This window comes from Bufo bufo, chromosome 1 (assembly GCF_905171765.1).
Source record: "Bufo bufo chromosome 1, aBufBuf1.1, whole genome shotgun sequence".
NCBI classification, from domain to species: Eukaryota; Metazoa; Chordata; class Amphibia; order Anura; family Bufonidae; genus Bufo; species Bufo bufo.
This window is the reverse complement of record NC_053389.1, coordinates 618,843,276-618,869,162: the sequence shown is the minus strand read 5'-3', so window position 1 is coordinate 618,869,162 and position 25,887 is coordinate 618,843,276. Positions and strand designations below refer to the sequence as shown.

The 25,887-nt window shown below is 41.2% G+C and overlaps 1 protein-coding gene across 1 annotated transcript; it reads right to left on the bottom strand.

Annotated features, from left to right (window-relative positions):
• Positions 1-4,920: 4,920 nt before the first annotated feature.
• LOC120985676 (cytochrome P450 1A1) lies at positions 4,921-17,859 on the bottom strand. Its single transcript, XM_040413749.1, has 7 exons — positions 17,712-17,859; positions 13,938-14,776; positions 13,666-13,792; positions 12,996-13,085; positions 12,703-12,826; positions 6,371-6,457; positions 4,921-5,603 (listed from the first exon to the last, which is right to left on the bottom strand). Exons 2-7 carry the CDS (start codon positions 14,769-14,771, stop codon positions 5,300-5,302), a joined length of 1,566 nt encoding a protein of 521 aa, XP_040269683.1. The 5' UTR covers positions 14,772-14,776; positions 17,712-17,859; the 3' UTR covers positions 4,921-5,299.
• Positions 17,860-25,887: the final 8,028 nt, after the last annotated feature.

Below are 25,887 nucleotides of genomic sequence, written 5' to 3'. Positions count from 1 at the left end.
TGTGTTTGGGGTCATTGTCCTGCTGGAAGGTGAACCTCCGTCCTAGCCTCAGATCACGCACAGAGTGGTACAGGTTTTGCTCAAGAATATCCCTGTATTTAGCACCATCCATCTTTGCCTCAACTCTGACCAGTTTCCCAGTCCCGGCTGCTGAAAAACATCCCCACAGCATGATGGTGCCACCACCTTGTTTCACTGTGGGGATGGTGTTCTTTAGGTGATGTGATGTGTTGGCTTTGCGCCAGACATAGCGTTTTCTTTGATGGCCAAAAAGTTCAATTTTAGTCTCATCAGACCAGAGCACCTTCCTCCATACATTTTGGGAGTCTCCCACATGCCTTTTCACAAACTCACAGCGTGCCTTTTTGTTTTTTGCTGAAAGTAATGGCTTTCTTATGGCCACTCTGCCATAAAGCCCAACTCTATGGAGCGTACGGCTTATTGTGGTCCTATGTACAGATACTCCAGTCTCTGCTGTGGAACTCTGTAGCTCCTCTAGGGTTACCTTAGGTCTCTGTGCTGCCTCTTGGATTAATGACCTCCTTGCCCGGTCCGTGAGTTTTGGTGGGCGGCCCTCTCTTGGCAGGTTTGCTGTTGTGCCATGTTCTTTCCATTTGGTTATGATAGATTTGATGGTGCTCTTGGGGATATTTTTTTATAACCTAACCCTGACTTGTACTTCTCAACATTTTCCCTTACTTGTTTGGAGAGTTCCTTGGTCTTCATGGCAGTGTTTGGTTAAAGAGGCATTCTTGCTTAGGTGTTGCAGCCTCTGGGGTCTTTAAGAAAAGGTGTGAATATGTAATGACAGATCATGTGACACTTAGATTGCACAGAGGTGGACATCATTTCACTAATTATGTGACCTCTGAAGGTGATTGGTTGCACCAGAGCTTTTCATGGGCTTCCTAACAAAGGGGGTGAATACATACGCACATGCCAATTTTCTGTTTTCTATTTCTAAACAATAGTTTTATTTATATATTTTTCTCATTTCACTTCACCAACTTAGACTATTGTGTTTTGATCCATCACATATAATTCAGATTAACAAAACATTGAACTTAAGGCTGTAATGTAACAAAATACGAAAAAAGTCAAGGGGGTGAATACTTTTGCAAGGCACTGTACCTCCCAACTTTCTGGATGGTCAAAGAGTGTCCACTTATGCTTCAATGTGTAAATGCATATCTATTCACTTTAACTTTTTTCTTTTACATAATAACGCAAAAATTATCCAAATATAGAAATTTTTAAAATCCGAATTATATCAAATAATAAATTACTATATATGACGGGCTCTAATATACAGATAGGAACTGGACTAACATGTTCTGGATCAATATTTTAAACAAGGGGGTAGCTATAGTGGAAGAATGGGAAGTGACTGCTACGGGCCCCAAACTCAGAAGGGGCCCATTTAGGAGAAGGACTAAAAGATTTTGTCAGGGCCACCTCAACAGTATTATATAATGACATTATATACAGTGACATAACATACAGTATATATGTGTAGGAAACAGACGGAGAGGCTGCCAGGCCTGGTCTGATCTTGACTAGACACAGGAGCTTCTAAGCCACTGCTGGTGAAGGGAAAAAAAACTGGAAGACCGTCAGGTGGGCTCTGGACAGGGGGGAGTGCATCTCTCCCCCTCAGTCAGTCACAGAGTGACTGGTCTGCCAGCCCTAGTGACTGGGGGGAAGGAAGCCTCGGTCTGAGCTACTCTCAGCTACTGTCTGAGAGTGAGCTATTGAAAAGGTGAATAGGAAGGAGCTGTCCCACTGAAATGAATGGGGATGGAGGAGCTGTAATTACACCTGCATACTGCTGCAATGTCGACAGCAAGCAGACAAACAGAGAAGAGAACACAGCGTTCATACAAGCTCTGCATTCTTTTCAAACAGCTGATCTGCCAAATGCCGGCATTCCCACCGATCTAATATTGTTGACCTATCCTGATGATAGGTCATCAATATACTAACCAGACAACCCCTGTGAACTCCTTTAATTCACTGGGTTAGTATGATTACAGCAATACCACATTTAATTAGTATAGTGTTTTTTGTATAATGTGTTACATTGGAAAATATTTTTTTCTTTACATCACCATATTCTGACCTCTATAACGTTTTTATATAGTTAAAGGGGTTGTCCCATGAAAAATATTCTAAAGTTTTCAAACCAGCACCTGGATCTGAATTCTTTTGTAATTGCCTGTAATAAAAAAATGTAGAATACCGACTGAGTATTTCAATAAAATGTATCTGTATAGCACCACCTGCTGTTTGTTCTTTTGCTGTTCTTTGTCCTGCTCACTGAGAAGGCCGCACATGCTCAATTTCATTCTTCAACTACCTCCTGAGCTGTGATAGGGACAGCATGGACACACCTCCTGTTCTGCAGCAGAAAAGACACTCCCCTTGAGCCGCCAACTTGATATAAATCTAGCAGAGCAATCCAAGATTTCTCCCGCGCATCCCCCACACTCTGGAACTCGCTACCCCAACATATCAGACTCTCACCAACAGTGGAATCCTTCAAAAGAAACCTGAAAACCCCACAACCAGTGACCCTGCAGCCACTATGACCAGTTTCCCCCTCACCTACTGTGTCTTTCTCCCATACCATGTATATTGTGGGCCCTCTCTCCTTCTGTACCAGTTTGTAGCTCGTCTTGTTTATGCTTAGTGCAATTGTCTGTATTATGTATGTGCACCCCTTATCATATGTACAGTGCTATGGAATGAATGGCGCTTTAATAGTAAATAATAATCTCTGGAACCATGTGAGGTACAGGGCTGGTTCTAGCTTTGTTAGAAAGAGACTCTCATGTACTATATGATGTCTGATATTCAGCTTTTACATTAGTCTTGGGATAACCCCTTTAAGCAGGGGCGTAGCTAAAGGCTCATGGGCCCTGGTGCAAGAGTTCAGCTTGGGCCCACCTTCTCTCAGTGCTTTGTGGCCAGGGACAGAGAAGCACATACTTGGTGCTGCCTGAGGCAAAAATTGAAACGACCCTCCCCATGCCAAATTCTTGATCTAACCCCTTCCCTCCAGCCAGAGGTGTAACTTGACCAGCATGAACTTTCTATAATACTGGTGTCTTCTTATGTGGCACCAGGGTCTTTGGGCCCCTCAGGCTCCTGGGCCCGGTAGCAACTGCTACCTCTGCACCCCCTATCGCTACGCCCCTGCCTTTAAGACTACGGAGCTGTGAGAGGTCTCATTTTTTTGCAGGGTCATCTGTACTTCATACTTTCATGGAGGGTGTGACTTTTTTTTTAATCACTTTTTATTAAATTTTTGGGGAGGTGAAGCTGTGAATCGGCCTTTTTTTTTTTTTTTATTACAGCATTCGCCGCGCTGGATAAATACATTTATATATATATTAATAGTATGGGCATTTTGAGATGCTGCAGTTCAAATTATCAAGCTACTTAAACTGGCTCTTCCCCTAGTAACCCCTACACCACTCCTTTCAGTACAAAGACGACTGGATCGCTTCATATAACAACTACCTTTTGTGTCACTCCCACTTCCTCATAGATCGTAAGCGCTTAGGAGCAGGACCCTCACTCCTAGTGTTTCACTTGTACATTAGCCGGTAACTTTGTGATGTCTTTTGTTTTGTACATGAACACTCTGAATTGTAAAGGGCTGTGGAATATGGTGGCGCTATATAAATAAAGATTATTGTCCATGATGTTTTATTATCTCACAGAGATCAAAAGAGTATACAAATATTCACAAAGTATTTCATTATAACATGACAAATATACCATTTACATAAAGCTTATTTCTGAATATTTTAAGACATCCATCACCTAAAAGTGAAACTTGTATTTAATACCTATTGTAACTGTAGCCTGGGTTCTTCTACCAGAGACATACAGTATAACATTAACTACATTGGATCTGTGAATATACAAGTCCAGACATGGTTCATATCATGTCTCAAGCATGTGTGGCAAGATTTGGCATTATTTTGTATATACAATGGTTAATAAGAATTCGCTATATAACGGCAAATAGTTTGTTTTTCAAGGATCCTTAGCTATAGGAGAACCTTTTAAATTTGGCTACAAGCAGGGAATGAATTATATAAAAATAAGTACTCATTAGATTCTCCCCCACTGCTCTAGTTCTGATGTCGCTTACATCATTGAGATAACCACCGCAGCATTCACATGTTGGCATTGGCATTGAGTCCAGTGATTGACTGCAAGGGTCATGTTAATGCAATAATCAATGCAGTACTGGCAGTGACCACCGGGGGAAGGGGAATTCAAAGGTGAGGGCTGGTTTTCCGTTTATTTAAAGGGTCACTGAATTTTCATAACTTTTGACAGGTCATAATGACCCATCAAAGGTTTTCATCTTTGATCACTAGAATGAGGAGAGAGAAGCGTTCACATATCACACTCTCTCCTTGATGCAGGGGGAAGAAGAGAGATGGGCTTAATAGAAAGTCCATTAGCCCATTTCAATTCCATCCCCTGCAGTGAGGAGAGAGCGCGCCATATGCACTTCTAGTGCTCAGTGGGGGTCCTGGCATTCAGACCCCCACAAATCAAAACTTTTGACTCAAACTTTTATGAAAGCTCAGTGACCCTTTAATAATAGTCCCTGCTTGTAGGCAAATTTCACAAACTCCCAGACAATTCCTTTAATGGAACTTCACGTTCATAGCCTTTCCTGGGGCAAAATGCAAATGATTCCTCAACAGATAGTATAAAAAATAATAACGGTGTGCTGTCCATGTGCTTCCTTGGTGCCAGCAGTAAAAGGGAGCCCAATGCTTGGCTTGGATGACATATCAGAAAGTGAGCGTGGTTAGGATTCATTAATTACTAGTTAATGTACATAGCTAGTGCCAGGTAGAAATATAAAGATTACATTTAGATATAATTTTTTTGCTCTTAATTTCTTGGTCTTTTTAGGAATATTTTACAGCACAGACAAGTACTATATAAAATCTAATCGAGAATACCTAAGCACATTGGATAGCTTAACAAAAATAGCTTGCTCAAACATATTGGTTTCCTTCATATAGGACAATTGGCATGAGATTTTTTTTCTTAAAAGATTCTCACCCTATGCATTAGGAAAAGTCTGTTCAGTTCTGTGCGGTTACCCACAATGTTTCTTGTATCACTCCTACGTTGTGTGTTTAAGAATTGTTAAACGTTGTGCTCATGCAATATTTCACTTTACACCTAAGTCAAAGTAAAGAAAATGTTCAGGATATCCATGTGAACACAACTGAGCATGTCCAGTTAGACAGTGCTAACTTTTCTAACTGGTAGGCATCATTGGAAAACGGAGTTTGGCAGTAAGATAACACCGGTTATGTTTCATTGTCAGTCCATAATTTGCTGACATGTCCAATTTCTCTCCCTCTTGTTTGGAGAACTGCATCTGCTGAAGCATAATAGTGAGGAATAGGAACACCTCCATTCTTCCAATGGCTTCACCAAGGCATCTTCTCTTGCCCAGACCAAAGGTCATGACTTTCTCAGACTCATATTTGTTGATTGATGAGCCATCCTCATTCAGGAAACGTTCTGGGCAGAAACTGAATGGATCTTTCCATAGTTTCCTGGAATTAGAAAAATGTACTGAGCTTCAATGAGGAAGTAAACCCAACAACATAAATAAAATGCAATCGGTAAGAAAGGTTTTAAGAGGTTGTGCAGTGGCAAAATATTGATGACCTATCCTGAATTAATATGAGATCGGTGGGGGTCTGACTTCAGACACCACCACCAGTGAGCGGCGGCCTCTGCGCCCATGAGCATTGGGTCCTCTTCAGTATTTACCTGCAGGCTGCCTCCCTTACAGCAGTGGCGCAGTGTAATTACAACTGTTCATCCCAATCAAGTGATCTGAATGTTTCTCAGCCAAACAGGGCCTCTTATGCTTCTATGTGATGTTGCTCCATTCATATGTGCACGTTAAATGTATGGTATAATAGGTTCTATACTCACTACTTTAAACAAAAAATCTCCACACAAACCTTACTGGTGCTACATACAGTATGTTCACAACTTTTAAGCACATTGCAATTTGAATGTCCCTTTGCTTAGACTGTTGCAATTGCACTATTTAGTGGCACTTAATAGGTTTGAGGACTCTAAGAAATGTTACATGCATGTAGCATTTATTTTCTGATGCTGCTGGGAACTTTGTTATTGTAAGTGATTTAAATGTGATTTTAAGTTGTTTTATCCCACTTCTTTGCTCCCAGAGGATATTCTGTAAGGTGCCATCCTCTTTAGGCGTTAGTCGTCTTCTCAGCATTTTGTTTCAGTGTTTAATTTTTTTTAAATATGTAAAAGTACATTTTTTTATTATTCAGATACTTACGGGTCATGATTCACTTGCCATTGGTTGATTAGCACACATATGCCCTTAGGGATGAAGTAACCATTGAGTACGGTATCAGAATTTGTGCTGTAACAAGAGGACATGTGTTTTATTTCAAATATAGTGGAAAATGATGATTACACTTACCGGTAATCGGATTTTCCTGACCCCACGACAGCACCACTGAGAGATGGCTCCGCCTCCAAGGACAGGAAACCTGTAGCATAAAAAAGGTGGAGCCACTCTCCCACCTCAGTGGGTTTACAGAGTATGAGAGGGACTCCCCTTTTGGTTAATACAATATCTAAATCCTTTTTTTTTTTTTTTTTTTTTTTTTTTGCATATCACCACGTGAAATCTTAACACCAACCACCACCTTAGGGAGGGAATTAGATGGGTGCTGTCGTGGGGTCAGGAAAATCCGATTACCGGTAAGTGTAATCATCATTTTTCCCCTCCCCCACGACAGCACCACTGAGAGAGATTTCATAGAATCTAAGGGTGGGTACCAACTTCTAACACCTTTGTGCCGAAAAGGAGGTCAGATATAGAATCAAGTTGTAATCTATAGTGCCTATAAAAGGTAGATGGAGAAGCCCAGGTGGCAGCTCTACAGATCTGATCAACTGACACACTGGACCTTTCTGCCCAGGAGGTAGATACCGCTCTGGTAGAGTGAGCCTTCAAGGATAGTGGAGGAGAAACCCCAGAACAAGAGTATGCTAGAGAAATCAGCTCTCGAATCCATCTAGCGATGGTACTCTTAGAGGCAGCATTACCTCTCCTAACCCCCGCATGTAGGATCAACAAAGATGAGGACTTTCTCCAGTCCCTGGATCTTTCTAGGTACTGGATCAGGCACCTTCTTACATCTAGGAGATGCCATTTCTCTTCATCCTCATTCTTTGGATCTGGAAAAAAAACTGGGAGAACTATCTCCTGTAACCTGTTGGTCCTAGAAGGGACTTTAGGAACGAATTTTGGGTCTGGCCTTAACACTACCCTATCCTCTCGTATAGTCATAAACGGTGGATTAATGGACAGGGCCTGGATCTCACTAACTCTTCGTGCTGAAGTGAGGGCTATCAGAATCACCAGTTTCAGAGTTAGATTTTTTATGGAGCTATCCTCGATAGGCTCAAATGGATGACAAGTTAAGGCTTTCAGAACTAAATTCAGATCCCAGGGAGGAAACCTAGGCCCCCTCACTGGAACAATCCTATCTACTGCCCTGAAAAATCTGACTATCCAGGGATCCATGGCCAGACTTCTACCACTTAATCCCGAGAGGGCTGAAACTTGAACCTTTAGGGTGCTTTTCGCTAAACCTAAGGTTAATCCCTGTTGTAAAAATTCCAACACCTGTCTAGTGGAAATCCTTTCTGGCCAAACATTAATGTCGAGGCCTGAAAAGGATAAGAATTTTCTCCAAATTCTAGCATAAATCGTGTTGGTCACTTTTTTCCTGCTTTTCAGAATTGTGGAAACGAGAGCCTCTGAAAAACCTTCCCTGATTAAGTGTGCCCTTTCAATCTCCAAGCAGTGAGATGGAGGGACTCTACCTCCGGATGCATTACTGGGCCCTGCCTTAGGAGATTCGGGATCTCGGGGAGAACCCAAGGTTCCACTACCGACATGGACCTGAGGAGGGAGAACCATGCCCTCTTTGGCCAAAAGGGGGCGACCACTATCATGTCCGACCTCTCCTCTCTGATTTTCCTGAGCACTCTGGGAAGGAGCTGAAGAGGGGGAAAGGCATACCCTAGATGAAACTTCCATTCCAAAAGGAAGGCATCCACCCCAACCGGAGATTCGTAAGGGTTGAGAGAGCAAAATTTCTCCACCTGCCTGTTCTCTCTGGTGGCAAAGAGGTCTATCTCTGGGACCCCCCATAATCCTACAATTTTTGCAAATATCAAGGGATCTAGAGACCATTCTCCCTGTCTTAATCGGTGGCGACTCAGAAAGTCGGCCTGGACATTCTCCCTTCCTCTTATATGAAGAGCGGATATGTGTGTCACCTGACTTCTTATCTCCCAAAATATCAACTCTGTCTCCCTCATTAAAGATCGGGATCTCGTACCTCCCTGACGGTTCAGGTATGCCACTACCGTCCTGTTGTCTGACATGATCCTGACATGCTGGTGATGAATCTCTGGAAGGGCTGCTCTTAGGGCCAATAACACTGCTCTCAACTCCTTCCTGTTTGAAGAGAATAGTCTCTGTAACGGGGACCACCTTCCCTGCCTTAACTGATCTTGGAAGTGTGCCCCCCACCCCCATGGGCTGGCATCTGTCGTAATGACTACCGGATCTGGGTAATTCCATGGGATACCCTGATCTAAATTCTTTACCTCCAACCACCAGTTGAGGGAGATAAGAGTCCTCCTGCACAGATTCATCTGGGAGTCCAAGGTAATCTCCTTCCGTCCAGTTACCTGCAAAATATTCTCCTGCAACTGTCTTGAATGGAACTGTGCCCACTGGACCGCTGGTATACAAGCTGTCATCAAGCCTAATAGAGACATGGCTTTCCGGACCGACATTCCCGGATTTTTCTGAGCTTTCCGGGCCTCGTTCCGAATTTTCTCTATTTTCTCTACTGGAAGAAAGGTCCTCTGTCGCAGGGAATCTAGCCGCAATCCCAAAAAGGTCTGTACCGTGCTGGGTTCTAATCTGGATTTTTTCATATTGATCATCCACCCCAGATGCTCTAGAATCCGAATCACTCTCTGGACAGATTTCTGACACTTCTCTTGTGATTCTGCTATTATTAAAAAATCGTCTAGATACGGCAGGAAAAGAATATCCTCCTTGCGGATAAATGAGGCCACTTCTGCCATTACCTTGGTGAAGGTTCTTGGTGCGCTTGATAGTCCGAAAGGCATAGCCTGGAACTGTAGATGTCTGGTCCTGCCCTTTCTGACTACCGCCACCCTCAGGAATTTCTGGAAGAAAGGATGCACCGGAATATGCAGATATGCATCTTTTAGGTCTAACACTGCCATGAAACACCCTTGGAAGACTAAATGAATTGCCGATTTTATGGTCTCCATTTTGAATTTTTTTATGACTAGGGATTTGTTTAATTGTCTTAAATTTATTATAGTCCGAAATGAACCGTCCGGTTTTTTCACCAAAAACAGAGTCGAGTAAAAACCTCTCCCCCACTCCATTTCTGGTACTGGTATCAACACCTTCTTGACTATTAATTGATCTACCTCTTCTGTCAATCTTTTGGATTCTCTGGTGACCACAAATCTTTGTGGGTAATGTCTCTTGAATTGCAGTCTTAAACCTTCCATCATAATATTTGTGACCCAAATGCCTGCTACATCTTTCCAGGCAGGAAGGAAGAATCTTAATCTCCCCCCTACCTGTAGTCTGGCGTCATTTTTTGGACATCTTATCCTTCTGGGAGGAGGAGTTCCCGAACATAAAGCCCCTACCTCCTGACCCCCTGGGTCTGGTGAACTGATCCCTGTCTCCTGACTGTCCTCTTCCCTGAAATCTTGATGTATTCCGAAAGGGACGCCTGTAGGGTCTAAATTGTGAAAAAGAGGATTCCTGTGGCATCCTCTTTTTCCTATCCGCTGCTTTCTCTAGGAGAGCATCCAGCTCTGGGCCAAACAGGAATTGACCCTGACAGGGAATACCACATAAGCGCTGCTTAGAAGCCATGTCTCCTCCCCTCCAGTTCTTCAGCCATAAAGCTCTACGGCCTGAATTAGAGATGGAAGCAGACCTGGCCGATAAACGAACCGCCTCAACCGAGGCGTCGGATAAAAAATCCGCCGCCTTCTGTAAGGTGGGTAAAGAAGCTAGAATTTGTTCCCTAGGACACTTGTCCCTTAGCTGTCCTTCTAGTCTTTCAAGCCAGATGGCTAATGACCTAGCTGTGACCGTTGCGGCTATGTTGGGCCTGAAGGAAGCCGTAGATGCCTCCCATGTATTTTTAAGGCAAGAGTCTATTTTTTTATCTAATGGATCCTTCAAAAACCCCATATCTTCAAATGGTAGGGAAGATCTTCTGGACACCTTGGATATTGCCACATCTAATTTGGGCGCTTTGTCCCAGGACGTAGTGGCCTCTTCCTCAAAAGGGTATTTTCTTTTGAAATTTTTACTTATAAACGCCTTTCTGTCAGGTTTTTTCCATTCCTGATCTATTAGGGCTGAAATGCTTTTATGTAAGGGAAAACATCTCTTTTTCTTTTCCCGTAGTCCCTCAAAAACTGTATCGGCCATGGATATGTCCTCTCTGACGTCTTCCAATTCCAAAGTAGCTCTAATGGTCTTCAGGAGTTTTTCTGTATCCGTTACTGGAAACAGAAATTTTTTTCTCTTTCTCGTCTTCTGATAAGGATGAATCCTCAGACTCCTCATCCCTATCCTCCTCACTATCATCTACTGACTCCACCTCTGAATCTACTCTTTCCGCTGCTTTTTTAGGTTTTTTTGAGGTTTTAAGGGACTCCTTAACCTCCGATCTAATGAGTGCTCTAATACCCTTCATAAAATTCGGGGATTCTTCTGCCAGTGTTCTGTCAATACATTCCTGGCATAGTTTTTTAGAATAAGATGAGGACAAGGGGCATCTACATAGTGCACATTCCTTATTCTTTCTCTTTGATGCGACCTTTTTAGGTGGTACCTAAGAAATGACAGCAGATACAAAGAACACCATCAGTATTTATATCAACCGTTGCCTCTTACCCCTTCAGAAGATTCTATACCGGCATCTGCTTTTCAGCGTCCACTTCTTCTGACCTCTTGTCCTCCTCCATAATATACCTAGAGGCATAGAGGTTTTTAGGAAAAATATGAAGCAGGGAACAGCACCTCTCCTTGGAGAGTTCCACATGTTCCCCGGGAGCTTTCTTGTGCCAGAAGTCACCAACCTGGTCCGGATGCTTTCTGAAAGGAAAAATGACTAGCAGCCCAGCGTTAGGAGAAATCTCTGCAGGTTCAATGGTGCCTGCCAACACTGAGAACGCTGCACCGCCTGGTCTCCCCTTTTATTTCCGGTCATCTGACCGGAACTTGTATCTGGAACGCACGTCTCACCTCTGTGACGTCATTCCGCGACTTCCGGTTCCTGCTCCGGTGCGTTCCACTGCTCCTGCGTCGGCAGTCTGCAGCACACACGTGCGCACCCGGAACTATCGCCCTCTGGCGTGTTCCATGCGAGCCGCTCGTGCGGCCCCACGCGGTCTCACTCCTTTGAGGGACCGGTGTCCTCAGCCTCTGGAATGAAGAATCGGCCCCGGACCGACCTCCATCGTCCCTAAACAGACCCGGCACCCGGTCTCAGGCTGGTAAGACCCATGACTCTCTAGGCTTTCCTAGGACTTCCAAGCCATGGGCCTCCTAGAAATAAAAACTACAAGTCTCCTGCTCCAGGGACAGGAAACCTCACTGAGGTGGGAGAGTGGCTCCACCTTTTTTATGCTACAGGTTTCCTGTCCTTGGAGGCGGAGCCATCTCTCAGTGGTGCTGTCGTGGGGGAGGGGAAAATTTAGTTGTAGAATAAAAAGTACTGCTTTTTTTTTTTCTTTAATGCCTTCCCACCCTTGACCAAATTGTTACTAATCTTGTAAACTCATTTAAGTCATCGATTTGTATTAGACACCCCGATCACACAGACGATTGTCGGGAGGGAAGTGTTCCCTCCCAGGCAATCGACTGCTCACTTGCTGAGGAGACAACTGCTATTACATGCAGTAATCTCCCCAGCAACATGGGGAGAAGCAATCGCTACACCATGCTCTACAGTGGTTGCTGGCGGCAGATCGTAATTAGACAGCACGATCTGCCGCCAGCAAAATCTGGATTGCTCGTTCATCGTGCAATTGGTGGCACTATTACATTGCCAGATGATTGCGAACGAGCATTACTATAATTGCTCAGCGATCAGGCAGAAAATCTGCCTGTCTAATATACCCTTAAGCTTAAATTAAAAGTTTTACTACAAGCATACTAATAATTCTGCTTTTGTAGTAATATATGAAACAGTGTGCTGTAAATTTGTAGTAAACAGATAAAGTGCATGTCACCATTTATAAACATTGGGGCAGTTATACTAAGACTGGGATTACAATCCCAAATTCCGTTGGCGTGGAATGCACCAAATTTCAGCTATCATTTATACCAGTTTCTAAAGCTGCCCCCTCCCGCTAAGCACATTTAACAAGTGGCAAGAGAAGTAAAAATGTACAAATTATGCCACGGAAACAGTGTACACAAAATTTTCCACTTTTATTGTGGAATGTAAAACATTTGATAAGTGTCTTAATTTTTTTTGGTCTAAAATGCACAATGATATCACTCACCAGTGTGGAATTGTGAAGGGAAGAAAGGATGAATGACGGAACATCTCTAAGATGAAGGCTTCTGTGTAAGGCAGCTGAGCTCTGTCTGATGCCTTTGGCCTTCGTTCTCTACCAATGACCTGATCTGTAACACAAATAACAATATCCCATGTAGAAGTAATCACATGCTCATAGCTTACTCAAGGTGCTTAGAGTATGTGGTCAATGTGATGAATAAATACTAATCTGATCTAATTCAAATAGTATTTTAAAATTACGCTTTAACACAGGTCATTCAGCGGGGAGTAACTCACCAAGTTCTTTATGGATCTTCTCTTGTATTTCTGGGTTGGCAATCAAGTACATGAGACTCCATGACAAAGCAGTTGTAATGGTATCAAACCCTATAAAAACAATGCAACAGTCTTAGCTTCTGTACATAAAATATGAGAATTGTCATTATGAACAATCATGCAAGTAAATAAGGTACTCTGCAATGCAAACAGGGACAACTTACTAAGGCCTCCTGCACATACATCCGGTCATCCAGCTCAGTTCCCCTCCGGTGTGAAGTACAAAAAGCAGGAGGAGAACTGAGCTTGTACTGATCCCATGTTTTTTTTATAGGATCGTTTTCATATATCTGTCACATCAGTTGTGATGCAAGATGTCATATAGCTCTGGACATAAAATCGCTGCATGCTCAGTTTTTCTGTCCGGCGCGATCAGTGTACAGACACCGGATCTGTGGACCAAGTGCAGTGTACTGTACATATATCAGTTGCATCCAGCATAAAGCAACTGACCAGGCACAATTGATATATATGAAGCTAGCCTAAAGGAAATGCATATTAATGCCTTATATATACACATACCATCAAGATAAAGAGGTTATTAAAGGGCAATACTTCAGTGAGTGATACTAATTAATGATTTCATGATAATTTTTAGGGTATACACTTTTAGGACATGGTTTAAACTCACCAGCTCCAAAAAGGTCATTTACAATGTTTACAATTTTCTGTTCTGACAATTGGACATTGAAGTTCTCATCTAATCTCTTCTCTTGAGAATGCTGAATAAGGGAGTCAGTAATATCACGAATGGCATTCTGAAATGGAGAACAGTACATTTTTTAAAGATCCATTTATGAAACTATAATTGAAGTTTATTAAGTATTTTAGTAGAGCTTGTAACTACATATTAAAATAATAAAAACTCCATATCACAAGCTAGTATTTACAGCAAGTACTTACGTTATCCAATGTTCTGTAGTGTTCTTGAACAATTTTCTGTGTGAAGGATGTAAACTTCTTATTGATATCAATAAAGTTCTTCATGGTGCGACTTGGTAGATACTGAAGAATAGGGATGAAATCGGCTGGGTTTCCCGATGCAGCAGCTGCCCCAAACTCATCAGTCAAGTTGACTATGTCCACAAACTCTTGGTCATCATGGTCATATCGTTTTCCGAAGCACATTGCGCAGATGACATTAGCTACAGAAACAACCAGATACCTATAATGGTCAAATTCACCTTTCTCTTCCATTAGCTTTTGGAATGTCCTTACTAGATACTCAGCTTCTTTAGATATATGGTCTTCTACTAAAGTTGTGTTAGAAGATCCCAAGGAGGGAGAGATGGAAAAGTTCTTAAGAGCATTGTGTGCCAGTTTACGACGTGCTCTCCATACTTCACCAGAATCCTGACTGAATGTCAGACTCTGCCCATCAGCAATCAGGCGAAAGGTAAAAAGGTCTGGACGTGCAGAAAATACATCACCTTGCTTCAACAGGGCTTGTCGAAGCGTTTCCAGTCCATTTAGCACTAAAACAGGCTTTGTGCCAATCTGGATTTGAAACACATCTCCATAGGTCTCACTCATCTTGCTGAGGCTAATATGTGGATTCTTGCCTATTGAGAGCAAATTTCCTATCAGTGGCCAAGGCGTTGGGCCTGGCAGTGGCTTTGTTCCTTTTGGGACATTTTTACTGTAGGACTTGATTAGCAGGAAGACGATTGAGAAGATCACAGAGGCAACAAGTACCTCTGTGGCAGATATCCCAAAGGAGCTGATCAAATCAATCATTTTGTCTAAAAAACAAAAATACAAACATAAGGACCAAAATGAAGAAGGATGATTAACTATAACGAGACATATGATCATGTGTTATAGAATACAATGTTTGTTGAACACGAAACCAGTTACTATATGGTAGTAATAGCCCCAATTTTTTAATGAAATCAAGCTGACAATGTAATTTCAAAGGCGTGCATGATTATGTAGACTGCCTCAGTTATATCACAGTCATTAAGACAAATGCTAGTAGTTTTCAGATCTTGGCATTGTATTGTTCTGTTCTTTGTAATTGGATAAGGTGGGTTGTCTAAGGCTCTAGACAGGAAACATTTCCTACATGTTACTTCACAGTTGGAAAACCATGAATAATAGTTCCATCAAAGACTAGAATTAAAGTAAAATCCTATGAAGTAGCGTAAAGCCCATGCCCAAGCCATATAATATTAATAGCTCTTTTGGCCTTTGATGGTTATATAAAATGTTCTTTTATGTAGTCACTGTTTCTTACATGACTGTTGATAGAAACATTCTCCAGAAAGAAATAGAGGAATGTGTGTCTGGGCCAATTACTAATATTTCTAGAGAACTAGTAAAGACGAGTCTGCCATACATATTTACTATAGGGGCCATTTATGAAGACCAGCGATTTAGACACAAGTCTTTGTCCCTCCTGCGCTGCCGGTTCATCCGCCTACGTTAACATAACTTAGGCAGACTTTACACTTTGCTGGTGTAGATTTAAATCATTTTCTACACCTAAAACAGGCGTAGAAAATGATAAATGAGAGGGGCCTGCTTGCCCGCCCTTTTCCCCACCCACGCCACTCCCCCTCTTTTTTAGATCTGGTGTGTGTCGGAAAAAGGGAAAAAGTCGCAGATTGCGACGCAAATAACCTTTGCGCCGCAATCTGCAACAAATATATGCCAAAAAGTGGTGTATATCTGTTCGTAAATGACCCCCAATGTATATTATCATTCTTCATACTTGATCCATATTGTATTTTTTTTAAATCATTTTTTACATCACAATTTGGATTGCCCATCATATACTTGTCTCTAACATGACAATACTAATATTACACAGTAAACTAGTATTATAAAAAGTGATCATTAATAATTGAAGAGGTGGTAGTATATTCGCTTTAATAAATAGGATACACTAGCACATATAATTTATGTGCACAAAGTTTTACACTAAGGCAGTGATCTTGGCCGCTACATCCATCACGTGATCACTGTGTAGCACCGCAGTCATACAACTGAATGAACTTGCAAGTTGCCACAACCCCAGAATCACAAAAAACTTCCAAAAGGGTTGGATTTTTTTGCCGATTTTTATATTAGTAGTAACTTGTGTGTCATGCTGCGACCCCACTCAGTTCTATGGCTGTGGTGCTACACAGAGATCCTTGTTGGCGTGACAAGTTTCGCAGCCAAGATCGCAGTGTAGCCCCAGACTTAGGCCTCATGCACATGACCATATGTATTTTGCAGTCCGCAAAAAAACAGATCCGCAAAAAATACGGATGACGTCCGTGTGCAATACGTATTTTGCGGAACGGAACAGCTGGCCCCTAATAGAACAGTACTATCCTTGTCCGTAATGCGGACAATAAATAGGACATGTTCTATTTTTTCGCGGAACGGAAATAGAATGCACACGGAGTAACTTCCTTTTTTTGGCGAACCCATTGAAATGAATGGATTCGCATACGGTCCGCAAAAAAAACACAGAAAGAAAATATGTTCATGTGCATAAGGCCTTAAACATATAATAGTAACCTAGCCACACCCTGCTGCTGAAGTAGATGCAGACCAAGACTGCCCAGGTATTCCGATACATGCGTTAACCTTTTTAAAATCAAAACCTCAGTTATAGACCATTCTTACAACACACCTATTGGCAAACTAGGCACACATTGTTTCTTGTATACATACACAGTGTCGGACTGGGCTACCTAGGGCCCACCAGTAAAATGTATTTTGGGGGCCCACCATATGGATACATTCAAATATAATAAATAATCTAACAAGTGTTTTATATGAACATAGGCGGGTTGAGATGCTGTACATTGAATATTATATATATATATATATATATATATATATATATATATATATATATATATATATATATATATATTGCAGTAAATCAAATGTGTTATGTGACACTAGTGCAGGAGGTAGTAGACTAGGGGCCAACTTTGCTCAGGGGCCCATCGGGGGATTACCCTGTACCCCTGTGGGCCAGTCCGAGCCTGTACATACATCTCCAATATAAACACTAAGATCCTCTTCATGGTGCAGAGGACTCCAGAGAGAAACTGAAGCTAGAACAGAAGGTATCCATATTTTGCGGACCCCAATACGGACACTGTTGTGTGCAGAAAGGTAAGTTACAGGGTGTTTGGCAGGGACCTCCTAGTGCTGGCATTCACCACTAGTGATCCTTCTCTGCACAGTTAGAGACTTATAGGTGGAAACATTTTCAGTGACCATCAGCATGGGAACCTTGTCAGAAAAGTTCTCATATCTCACCTTCAAGCTTCTCCATATCAGCACCCAAGTGAGTGTGACATGAAATTACCATAATATTGGTTTACTATCCATTATGTTTCAGACTGATGTGTAAATATATACATTTGATTATTGAATAGTGTAAGCTACAATATGTCGCAGAAGCATAGCTTCTATAATACTGTCTAATCCTTTCTAACCAAAGCCAGTATCAAAGTCTTAAAACAATTTTCAGGTAGCCCCTCTGCAATCCTAGCCATGGACCTGCATCACACAAGTCCTGCCTGTATATTGTACACTCGCATTTCCTAAAGGAGCTGCAGGCTAATATAGCAGGACACCACAGAACAATGCTCATCAAGTTCAAACATAGACACCTAGCCAGTACTCTAAATGCCCCAAAAGTAATGAACAGCAGCATTCAGTACCTACCTTCAGCAGGAGGTGAGCAGAAGATCTTATGGATGAGGAGGCTTCAATGCAGAAGAAGACCTACAGGAGGACCATAGTGTGTGAGCTGCCTGAACTCCCTCTTATATACTCCTCCCTGACTCCTGATTGGTCAGGCCTCCACCTCACGTGACCACAGTACAGGAGCGCTCTGGGCACCGGTGCAGGGGGTGGTGTAGACCTGGAGCCAGCGCTTCCCAGAGCAGATCTAATGGGCAGATTAGAGGTGCACGCTGCCAGCAGGATTTATTACAGGCTGGGCATGATACCGTGCTAGCTGCATATTACAGCACAGCGTGCATCTGCTGCTACAGTCCATTCCCCCAGCAGACAGGATTTTCTGTATGTGCCACCTAATTATATACTGTATTACAGCCATCCTGCACGGCTGCTGTCACATCCTTTATAGGACCAGGGACTACGCCTCTCATCATTCCAGCTATATGTCACCGTTATTAGCACAAGAACCTATCATTCTAAGCGTGAAATAGTGGAAGAGATATTATGTGGGAGCCCCCCCAACATATAGCTTTATAGCAGCTGTGGGTTGTAGCATGCACTGCAGTGTCTTAAAGCATATTTCCCAGGACACCTTCAGTCCCATAATCTCTCATATTAGAATACGTGCAGCACATAGTCTGCTGAATACCTCCATCATTATAATGTGATGCTGAACTTAGGGGTAATAGCAGGTCTGTAATATCAGCAGGGACAGACCCCCCTTTCATCATCATAGTCCCCTAAGCGCTGATCACTGTACATTTACCCCTGTGTGATAGTCAAACATAGTAACGAAATACTGCTCTATATGGTCTGGTCACCTGCACAGGGGTAGATGTAATAGTACATCTACCCCTGTGTGATCGGCCGACTTCACCCCTGTAGCGACTAATAGTCGGGCGTAGTCCTGAGCAGGAGCACACACAAAGTAACGAAATACTGCTCTACATGGTCTGGTCACCTTCACAGGGGTAGATGTAATAGTACATCTACCCCTGTGTGATCGGCCGACTTCACCTCTGTGGCGACTAACAGTCCTGAGCAGGAGCACACACATAGTAACGAAATACTGCTCTACATGGTCTGGTCACCTTCACAGGGGTAGATGTAATAGTACATCTACCCCTGTGTGATCGGCCGACTTCACCTCTGTGGCGACTAACAGTCCTGAGCAGGAGCACACACATAGTAACGAAATACTGCTCTACATGGTCTGGTCACCTTCACAGGGGTAGATGTAATAGTACATCTACCCCTGTGTGATCGGCCGACTTCACCTCTGTGGCGACTAACAGTCCTGGGCAGGAGCACACACATAGTAACGAAATACCGCTCTATATGGTCTGGTCACCTTAACGTGATATAATATTAACAGGTTGACGTGAACATCCATCAGATATTACAGTTCTTTACAATTACAGTGAATGCACACTGTATATTCTGTACAGTATATTATTTTCTAAAAAGAAACATTATTTCCTATGGAGTTTTCTCCCTTACTGTGTAGGTGGTGTATAGACAGTTCCCTCTAATGTCGGGACAGTCGGGACTTTGTGTGTCCTGCTTCATTCACATTGTTACAACATTCCTTTTCCGTTACTGTTCTAATAATCAGGTAGATCGCATTCGATGTCTCCATACATTAATCAATGGCTGTTACCTCACGTATTATCCTACAATTATAATAACCAAATTCAGTATTTAATAGCAATTCATATTTGCGTTCCCGTGAGTAATTTTTATATTTATTCGTTCCATAACGAAATAGAAGTTTTGCCATCAATTGTTTCGTTTACAGATGATCTTACCAAACTAACCCCAAAAGGCTTCAATACTGAACAACGGGCATCGTATGGTAACGAATACAGTAATAAAGGTAAAACATGAATTTCCAAATGTTTAATATACGTTGATGTGTAGGTCCAGGAACCAATAACAAATGATATTTTCCAGTTTATTACAGATAGGAAGATAGATTAGATAATAGATAGATAGATAAATAAATAATAATATCCAAATGTTTAGTATACATTGATGTGTAGGTCCAGGAAAGAATAACGAAATGATATTTTTCAGTTTATTACAGCTAAATAATAGATAGATTAAAAAAAAATATATAATATCCAAATATTTTATATACATTGATGTGTAGGTCCAGGAAAGAATAACGAATGGTATTTTTCAGTTTATTACAGATAGATAGATAATAGATAATAGATTAAAAAAAAATTATAATATCCAAATGTTTAATATACATTGATGTGTAGGTCCAGGGACCAATAACAAATGATATTTTCCAGTTTATTACAGTTAGGAAGATAGATAATAGATAGATTTAAACAAATTATAATATCCAAATGTTTAATATACATTAATGTGTAGGTCCAGGAAAGAATAACGAATGATATTTTTCAGTTTATTACAGATAGATATTAGATAGATAATAGATAGATAGATAATTAGATAGATACATAGATAGATATTGTTAAAAAATATATATACTGGGCACACTCACTTATGTAGACTCATATATTTTATTTGTAGTGTAAAGTACAATCAATTATTCTAAAACACATATACTACAATCAAGCAATATAAAAACACATTAGTACAATAAAACCCATAAGTATAGAATAAATAGTAGGACCGGTGGTAAATAGGGTGGAGATGGTGTATATCAGTCCATACAAAAGTTAGAAAAAATGAATAAATAGATAAAATGGAAGTATATCTCCACTGATAGCTTGAGCTAATGTGGTGGCTGGCTCCACAAGTGCTACCAGGGTCACAGTCCTGATTCGCTGGGAGAAAATGCAGCTATAGTCAAACAGAATTCACTTGAGTGGGTATGCTTGCGGCGTCCCGCTACTACTCACTGTTCAGTGCGATTCCTTCTGCAGGTAAAGTTGGAGACAAATTGTCTTTATCGGCTGCTACTGCAAAGCCTGAAAGATACTGTGTCTTTTTCTTTGTGCCTTTACGGTCCTCTGACTGCCGTTCCGTGATAACAAGAAGCCGGTCAGCACTGGGACTCAAAAATGCTTTTTCCCTCGTCGGTTTAATGTGCGACACACTCCTCGTGTGTTTGCACTTGTAGATCCCGGCGTCTCAGGGATTTGGTCAGGCACGGAGTTCACAAAGACTTCAAATTGCCGCACGGCTCTGGATAATACAAGCACGTACTCCTTGGGGTTGTTCCGGGGGGCTCCTCACCAAACGCGTTTCGGGGTACTTGCCCCTTCTTCAGTGGTCAAGTACCCCGAAACGCGTTTGGTGAGGAGCCCCCCGGAACAACCCCAAGGAGTACGTGCTTGTATTATCCAGAGCCGTGCGGCAATTTGAAGTCTTTGTGAACTCCGTGCCTGACCAAATCCCTGAGACGCCGGGATCTACAAGTGCAAACACACGAGGAGTGTGTCGCACATTAAACCGACGAGGGAAAAAGCATTTTTGAGTCCCAGTGCTGACCGGCTTCTTGTTATCACGGAACGGCAGTCAGAGGACCGTAAAGGCACAAAGAAAAAGACACAGTATCTTTCAGGCTTTGCAGTAGCAGCCGATAAAGACAATTTGTCTCCAACTTTACCTGCAGAAGGAATCGCACTGAACAGTGAGTAGTAGCGGGACGCCGCAAGCATACCCACTCAAGTGAATTCTGTTTGACTATAGCTGCATTTTCTCCCAGCGAATCAGGACTGTGACCCTGGTAGCACTTGTGGAGCCAGCCACCACATTAGCTCAAGCTATCAGTGGAGATATACTTCCATTTTATCTATTTATTCATTTTTTCTAACTTTTGTATGGACTGATATACACCATCTCCACCCTATTTACCACCGGTCCTACTATTTATTCTATACTTATGGGTTTTATTGTACTAATGTGTTTTTATATTGCTTGATTGTAGTATATGTGTTTTAGAATAATTGATTGTACTTTACACTACAAATAAAATATATGAGTCTACATAAGTGAGTGTGCCCAGTATATATATTTTTTAACATTATTTATTCACTTGGGAGGAAGGGCGGATCCTCTTTTACTGGCAGCACCTCGTCCTAATTTTTCCTCAGTCCTGTGCGTCTCACTAATCTGTGACATAGATAGATATGTATAAAAAAGTTGATGAACAGCACACAAATCCAAACTGGTGCAATTCCTTGAAGCAGAGGGACCGGTCCTATTAGATATGTGTAAAAAGAAAAAAAAGCCAAGGCAGCACTCAAATATCCGTGAAAAAAGGGTATTTTAATCACCCATGTGGAAACAGCAACGTTTCAGCTCACTCCATGGAGAGTTTATCAAGGGTTACCACATGGGTGATTAAAATACTCTTTTTTCACGGATATTTGAGTGCTGCCTTGGCTTTTTTTTTACACATACATAGATAGATAAATAGATTTAAAAAAATTATAATATCCAAATGTTTAATATACATTGATGTGTAGGTCCAGGAAAGAATAACAAATGATATTTTCCAGTTTATTACAGATAGATAGATAAGATAATAGATAAATGGATATTTAATTTGTGCAGTGATGGTTCAGTAAAATAAAATATACTGTATTATACTGCTATACTGTACTGAGGTATACAGTTATAACTGTATAACTTTAGTAATAACATACAATTCTAAAATAATATACTGCTATACTGTAGGGTGCTATATGTGCTATAGTAAAATATACTTCCATATGATACTACTGTATACTATACTCTGCTACATCATACTCAACTGATCTACACAGCAAATTATAATACCATATTATACACCACAATACCATACTGCTATATCATACTACCACACCAGTGCTTATCAATCAGGCAATATTATACCTTACCACTCCACCTTATACCAGTCTGTACTGCACAATATACGATAGTTCTATACCAAACTACTATATACAATACTACTACTCCTCCATACCATAGAATTCTATATTATTTTTTATCTAAACCATACTATATATTCTAGAACTATATTATACCATACTACCCATTACACTAGACTCTTCTACACTATACTACATGCTATCCTCCTATACTAATAACTACATCAGTATACTGTATGACTAGTAATAGTGGATGGAGGTCATTAGATAGCACCATCTTTTCTAGTCTGTGCTGTGGTGCATTGTGTGTATGGCGCCCTATGCCTCTATGCACTGAGCACTGACCGCTCCTGTTCTGCAGCTGGTTACAGTAGTTTTAGGGGCTGTGGGGCTCTGGACAATAGGTAGGTAGTGATTTATTCCAGTGTCAGAGCCAGCAGCACCCTGGTTAACGTTTACCCTGCCCTGGCCGGTTAAAGATTGGCCAATGTGCGTGACAGCTTTGGGCTGAAGGTGTAGCAGTGCCCTGATAAGGGTCAGGTGTGCTGGCATGAGGGGGTATCCATGGTATTCAAGGGGGGGAAGGAGTTATGGAATAGGGTCTGGGCAGGGATCTCTCACTTATTATCTGCTTTACATAAGCCAATAATGCTTTATTGATAGTTTCTGGTCTGTCATTATACAAGTATATTATCATTTATTTCACTGCCCCCCCCCCCCCTCATAAAAAAAAAATAAAACACATAGTTGACAGTTACACTAAACCAAATTAAAAGTTACAATAGCAAATGACATAAAAAATAAATACTGTACAATAAATTAGCATAAATAACCAGGAGATCAGCCTTCCTTCAGATAAGCATGACCTGTACATAGGAAATATGCTTTGTATTATAGCATTACACCATGCCTGTAGTCTCATCACTAAATATGTAGACTTCTGGTCAATTATTATACAGGTAAAATGTGTACAGAAAAAAATTACTAGTATTATTATTACTGCTGTATTTTCAGAATGAGTGGTGCTAGTATTACTATGATGATGATTATTACTATATGATGATTATTATTATTATACACTTTATGATGAAAGTAAGGTTATGATAATTGATTCATTTATTATTATTATTATTATTACTACACTTTATGAGTTTACACCTCCACTCATGGATAGCTGTTTGAGTTATCATATTGGATCCAGACTTCTTGGGAGTACAATGTAAGGCTGTTCTGTGTGGGGGTATTAGGTTACTAATAGGTTACATAGCATCGTGTTAATACATATACGTGTGTGAGTGTATGTGAATCCCCTGTGCCTGCAGCTGTGTCTCTGCAATGCATTAGATGGGGGAGGGGAGAGAGCTCCCTCCAGGTGCTGGCAGGGAGAGAGGAGAGAGGTCACTGTGTTTGGGGCATTGCGTGACAAGGGGACTGGGAGATGGTTTAACTCTCAGGACAAAACTTGCCAAACTTTCCTGGGTCAGTCACGCAATGGGCGGACTTAAAGAGACAGTGCAGCAAAGGAGGAGATTACACTTTTTGCACTTGGAGCTCCACCTTAACTGTTTAAGGTGGCCTGGAATCCGGGGCTGGAGCCGGCTGTGGTGCCTGATCTCTACTGTGTTGTATCCCTTTAATGATGTCAGTTCATACAGAGGGGCTGAGACTGTAAATGTACAGTATATACCATGTCTGCTTGTGTCCACAGCTGTGTGTACATACATCACCCGATATTTGCCAGGTAATCCATGATAATAAAGGTTATTTCCTACAAATACTATCAGTAGTGGCCAGAAAGTCCTCTATAATAATGAAAAAGATTGTAAAATGCCTGACAATATTGTATTATTTATATCTCTAATATTACTAATATAAACCTGTAATTGTAAATGTATAGACAATTATTTCAATGACACATTTCAATTATTTTTTATGTGAAACCATATAGATCCCAATGGATCTGAAAGGTAATTTAGAATGCTCTGAATGTTATAGATTTTTCATGACTAGCTACAAATATCTATCTACCTATCTCATATCTATTATCTATCGAATATCTATCTATCTATCTATCTACTAATATCTATCTATCCATCCATCTATCTAATATCTATCTATCTCATATCTATTATCTATCTATCTATCTATCTATCTATCTATCTATCTATCTATCTATCTATCTATCTATCTATCCATCTATCCATCTATCTATCTAATATCTATCTATCTCATATCTTCTATCTATCTATCTATCTATCTATCTATCTATCTATCTATCTATCTGTCTATCTATTATCTATCTATCTATCTATCTATCTATCTATCTATCTAATATCTATCTATCTCATATCTATTATCTATCTATCTATCTAATATCTATCTATCTATCTAATATCTATCTATCCATCTAATATCTATCTATCTATCTATCTATCTATCTACAGTGGGGGAAATAATTATTTGACCCCTCACTGATTTTGTAAGTTTGTCCAATGACAAAGAAATGAAAAGTCTCAGAACAGTATCATTTCAATGGTAGGTTTATTGTAACAGTGGCAGATAGCACATCAAAAGGAAAATCGAAAAAATAACTTTAAATAAAAGATAGCAACTGATTTGCATTTCATTGAGTGAAATAAGTATTTGAACCCCTACCAACCATTAAGAGTTCTGGCTCCCACAGAGTGGTTAGGCACTTCTACTCAATTAGTCACCCTCATTAAGGACACCTGTCTTAACTAGTCACCTGTATAAAAGACACCTGTCCACAGAATCAATCAATCAAGCAGACTCCAAACTCTCCAACATGGGAAAGACCAAAGAGCTGTCCAAGGATGTCAGAGACAAAATTGTAGACCTGCACAAGGCTGGAATGGGCTACAAAACCATTAGCAAGAAGCTGGGAGAGAAGGTGACAACTGTTGGTGCGATTGTTCGAAAATGGAAGGAGCACAAAATGACCATCAATCGACCTCGCTCTGGGGCTCCACGCAAGATCTCACCTCGTGGGGTGTCAATGGTTCTGAGAAAGGTGAAAAAGCATCCTAGAACTACACGGGAGGAGTTAGTTAATGACCTCAAATTAGCAGGGACCACAGTCACCAAGAAAACCATTGGAAACACATTACACCGCAATGGATTAAAATCCTGCAGGGCTCGCAAGGTCCCCCTGCTCAGGAAGGCACATGTGCAGGGCCGTCTGAAGTTTGCCAATGAACACCTGAATGATTCAGAGAGTGACTGGGAGAAGGTGCTGTGGTCTGATGAGACCAAAATAGAGCTCTTTGGCATTAACTCAACTCGCTGTGTTTGGAGGAAGAAAAATG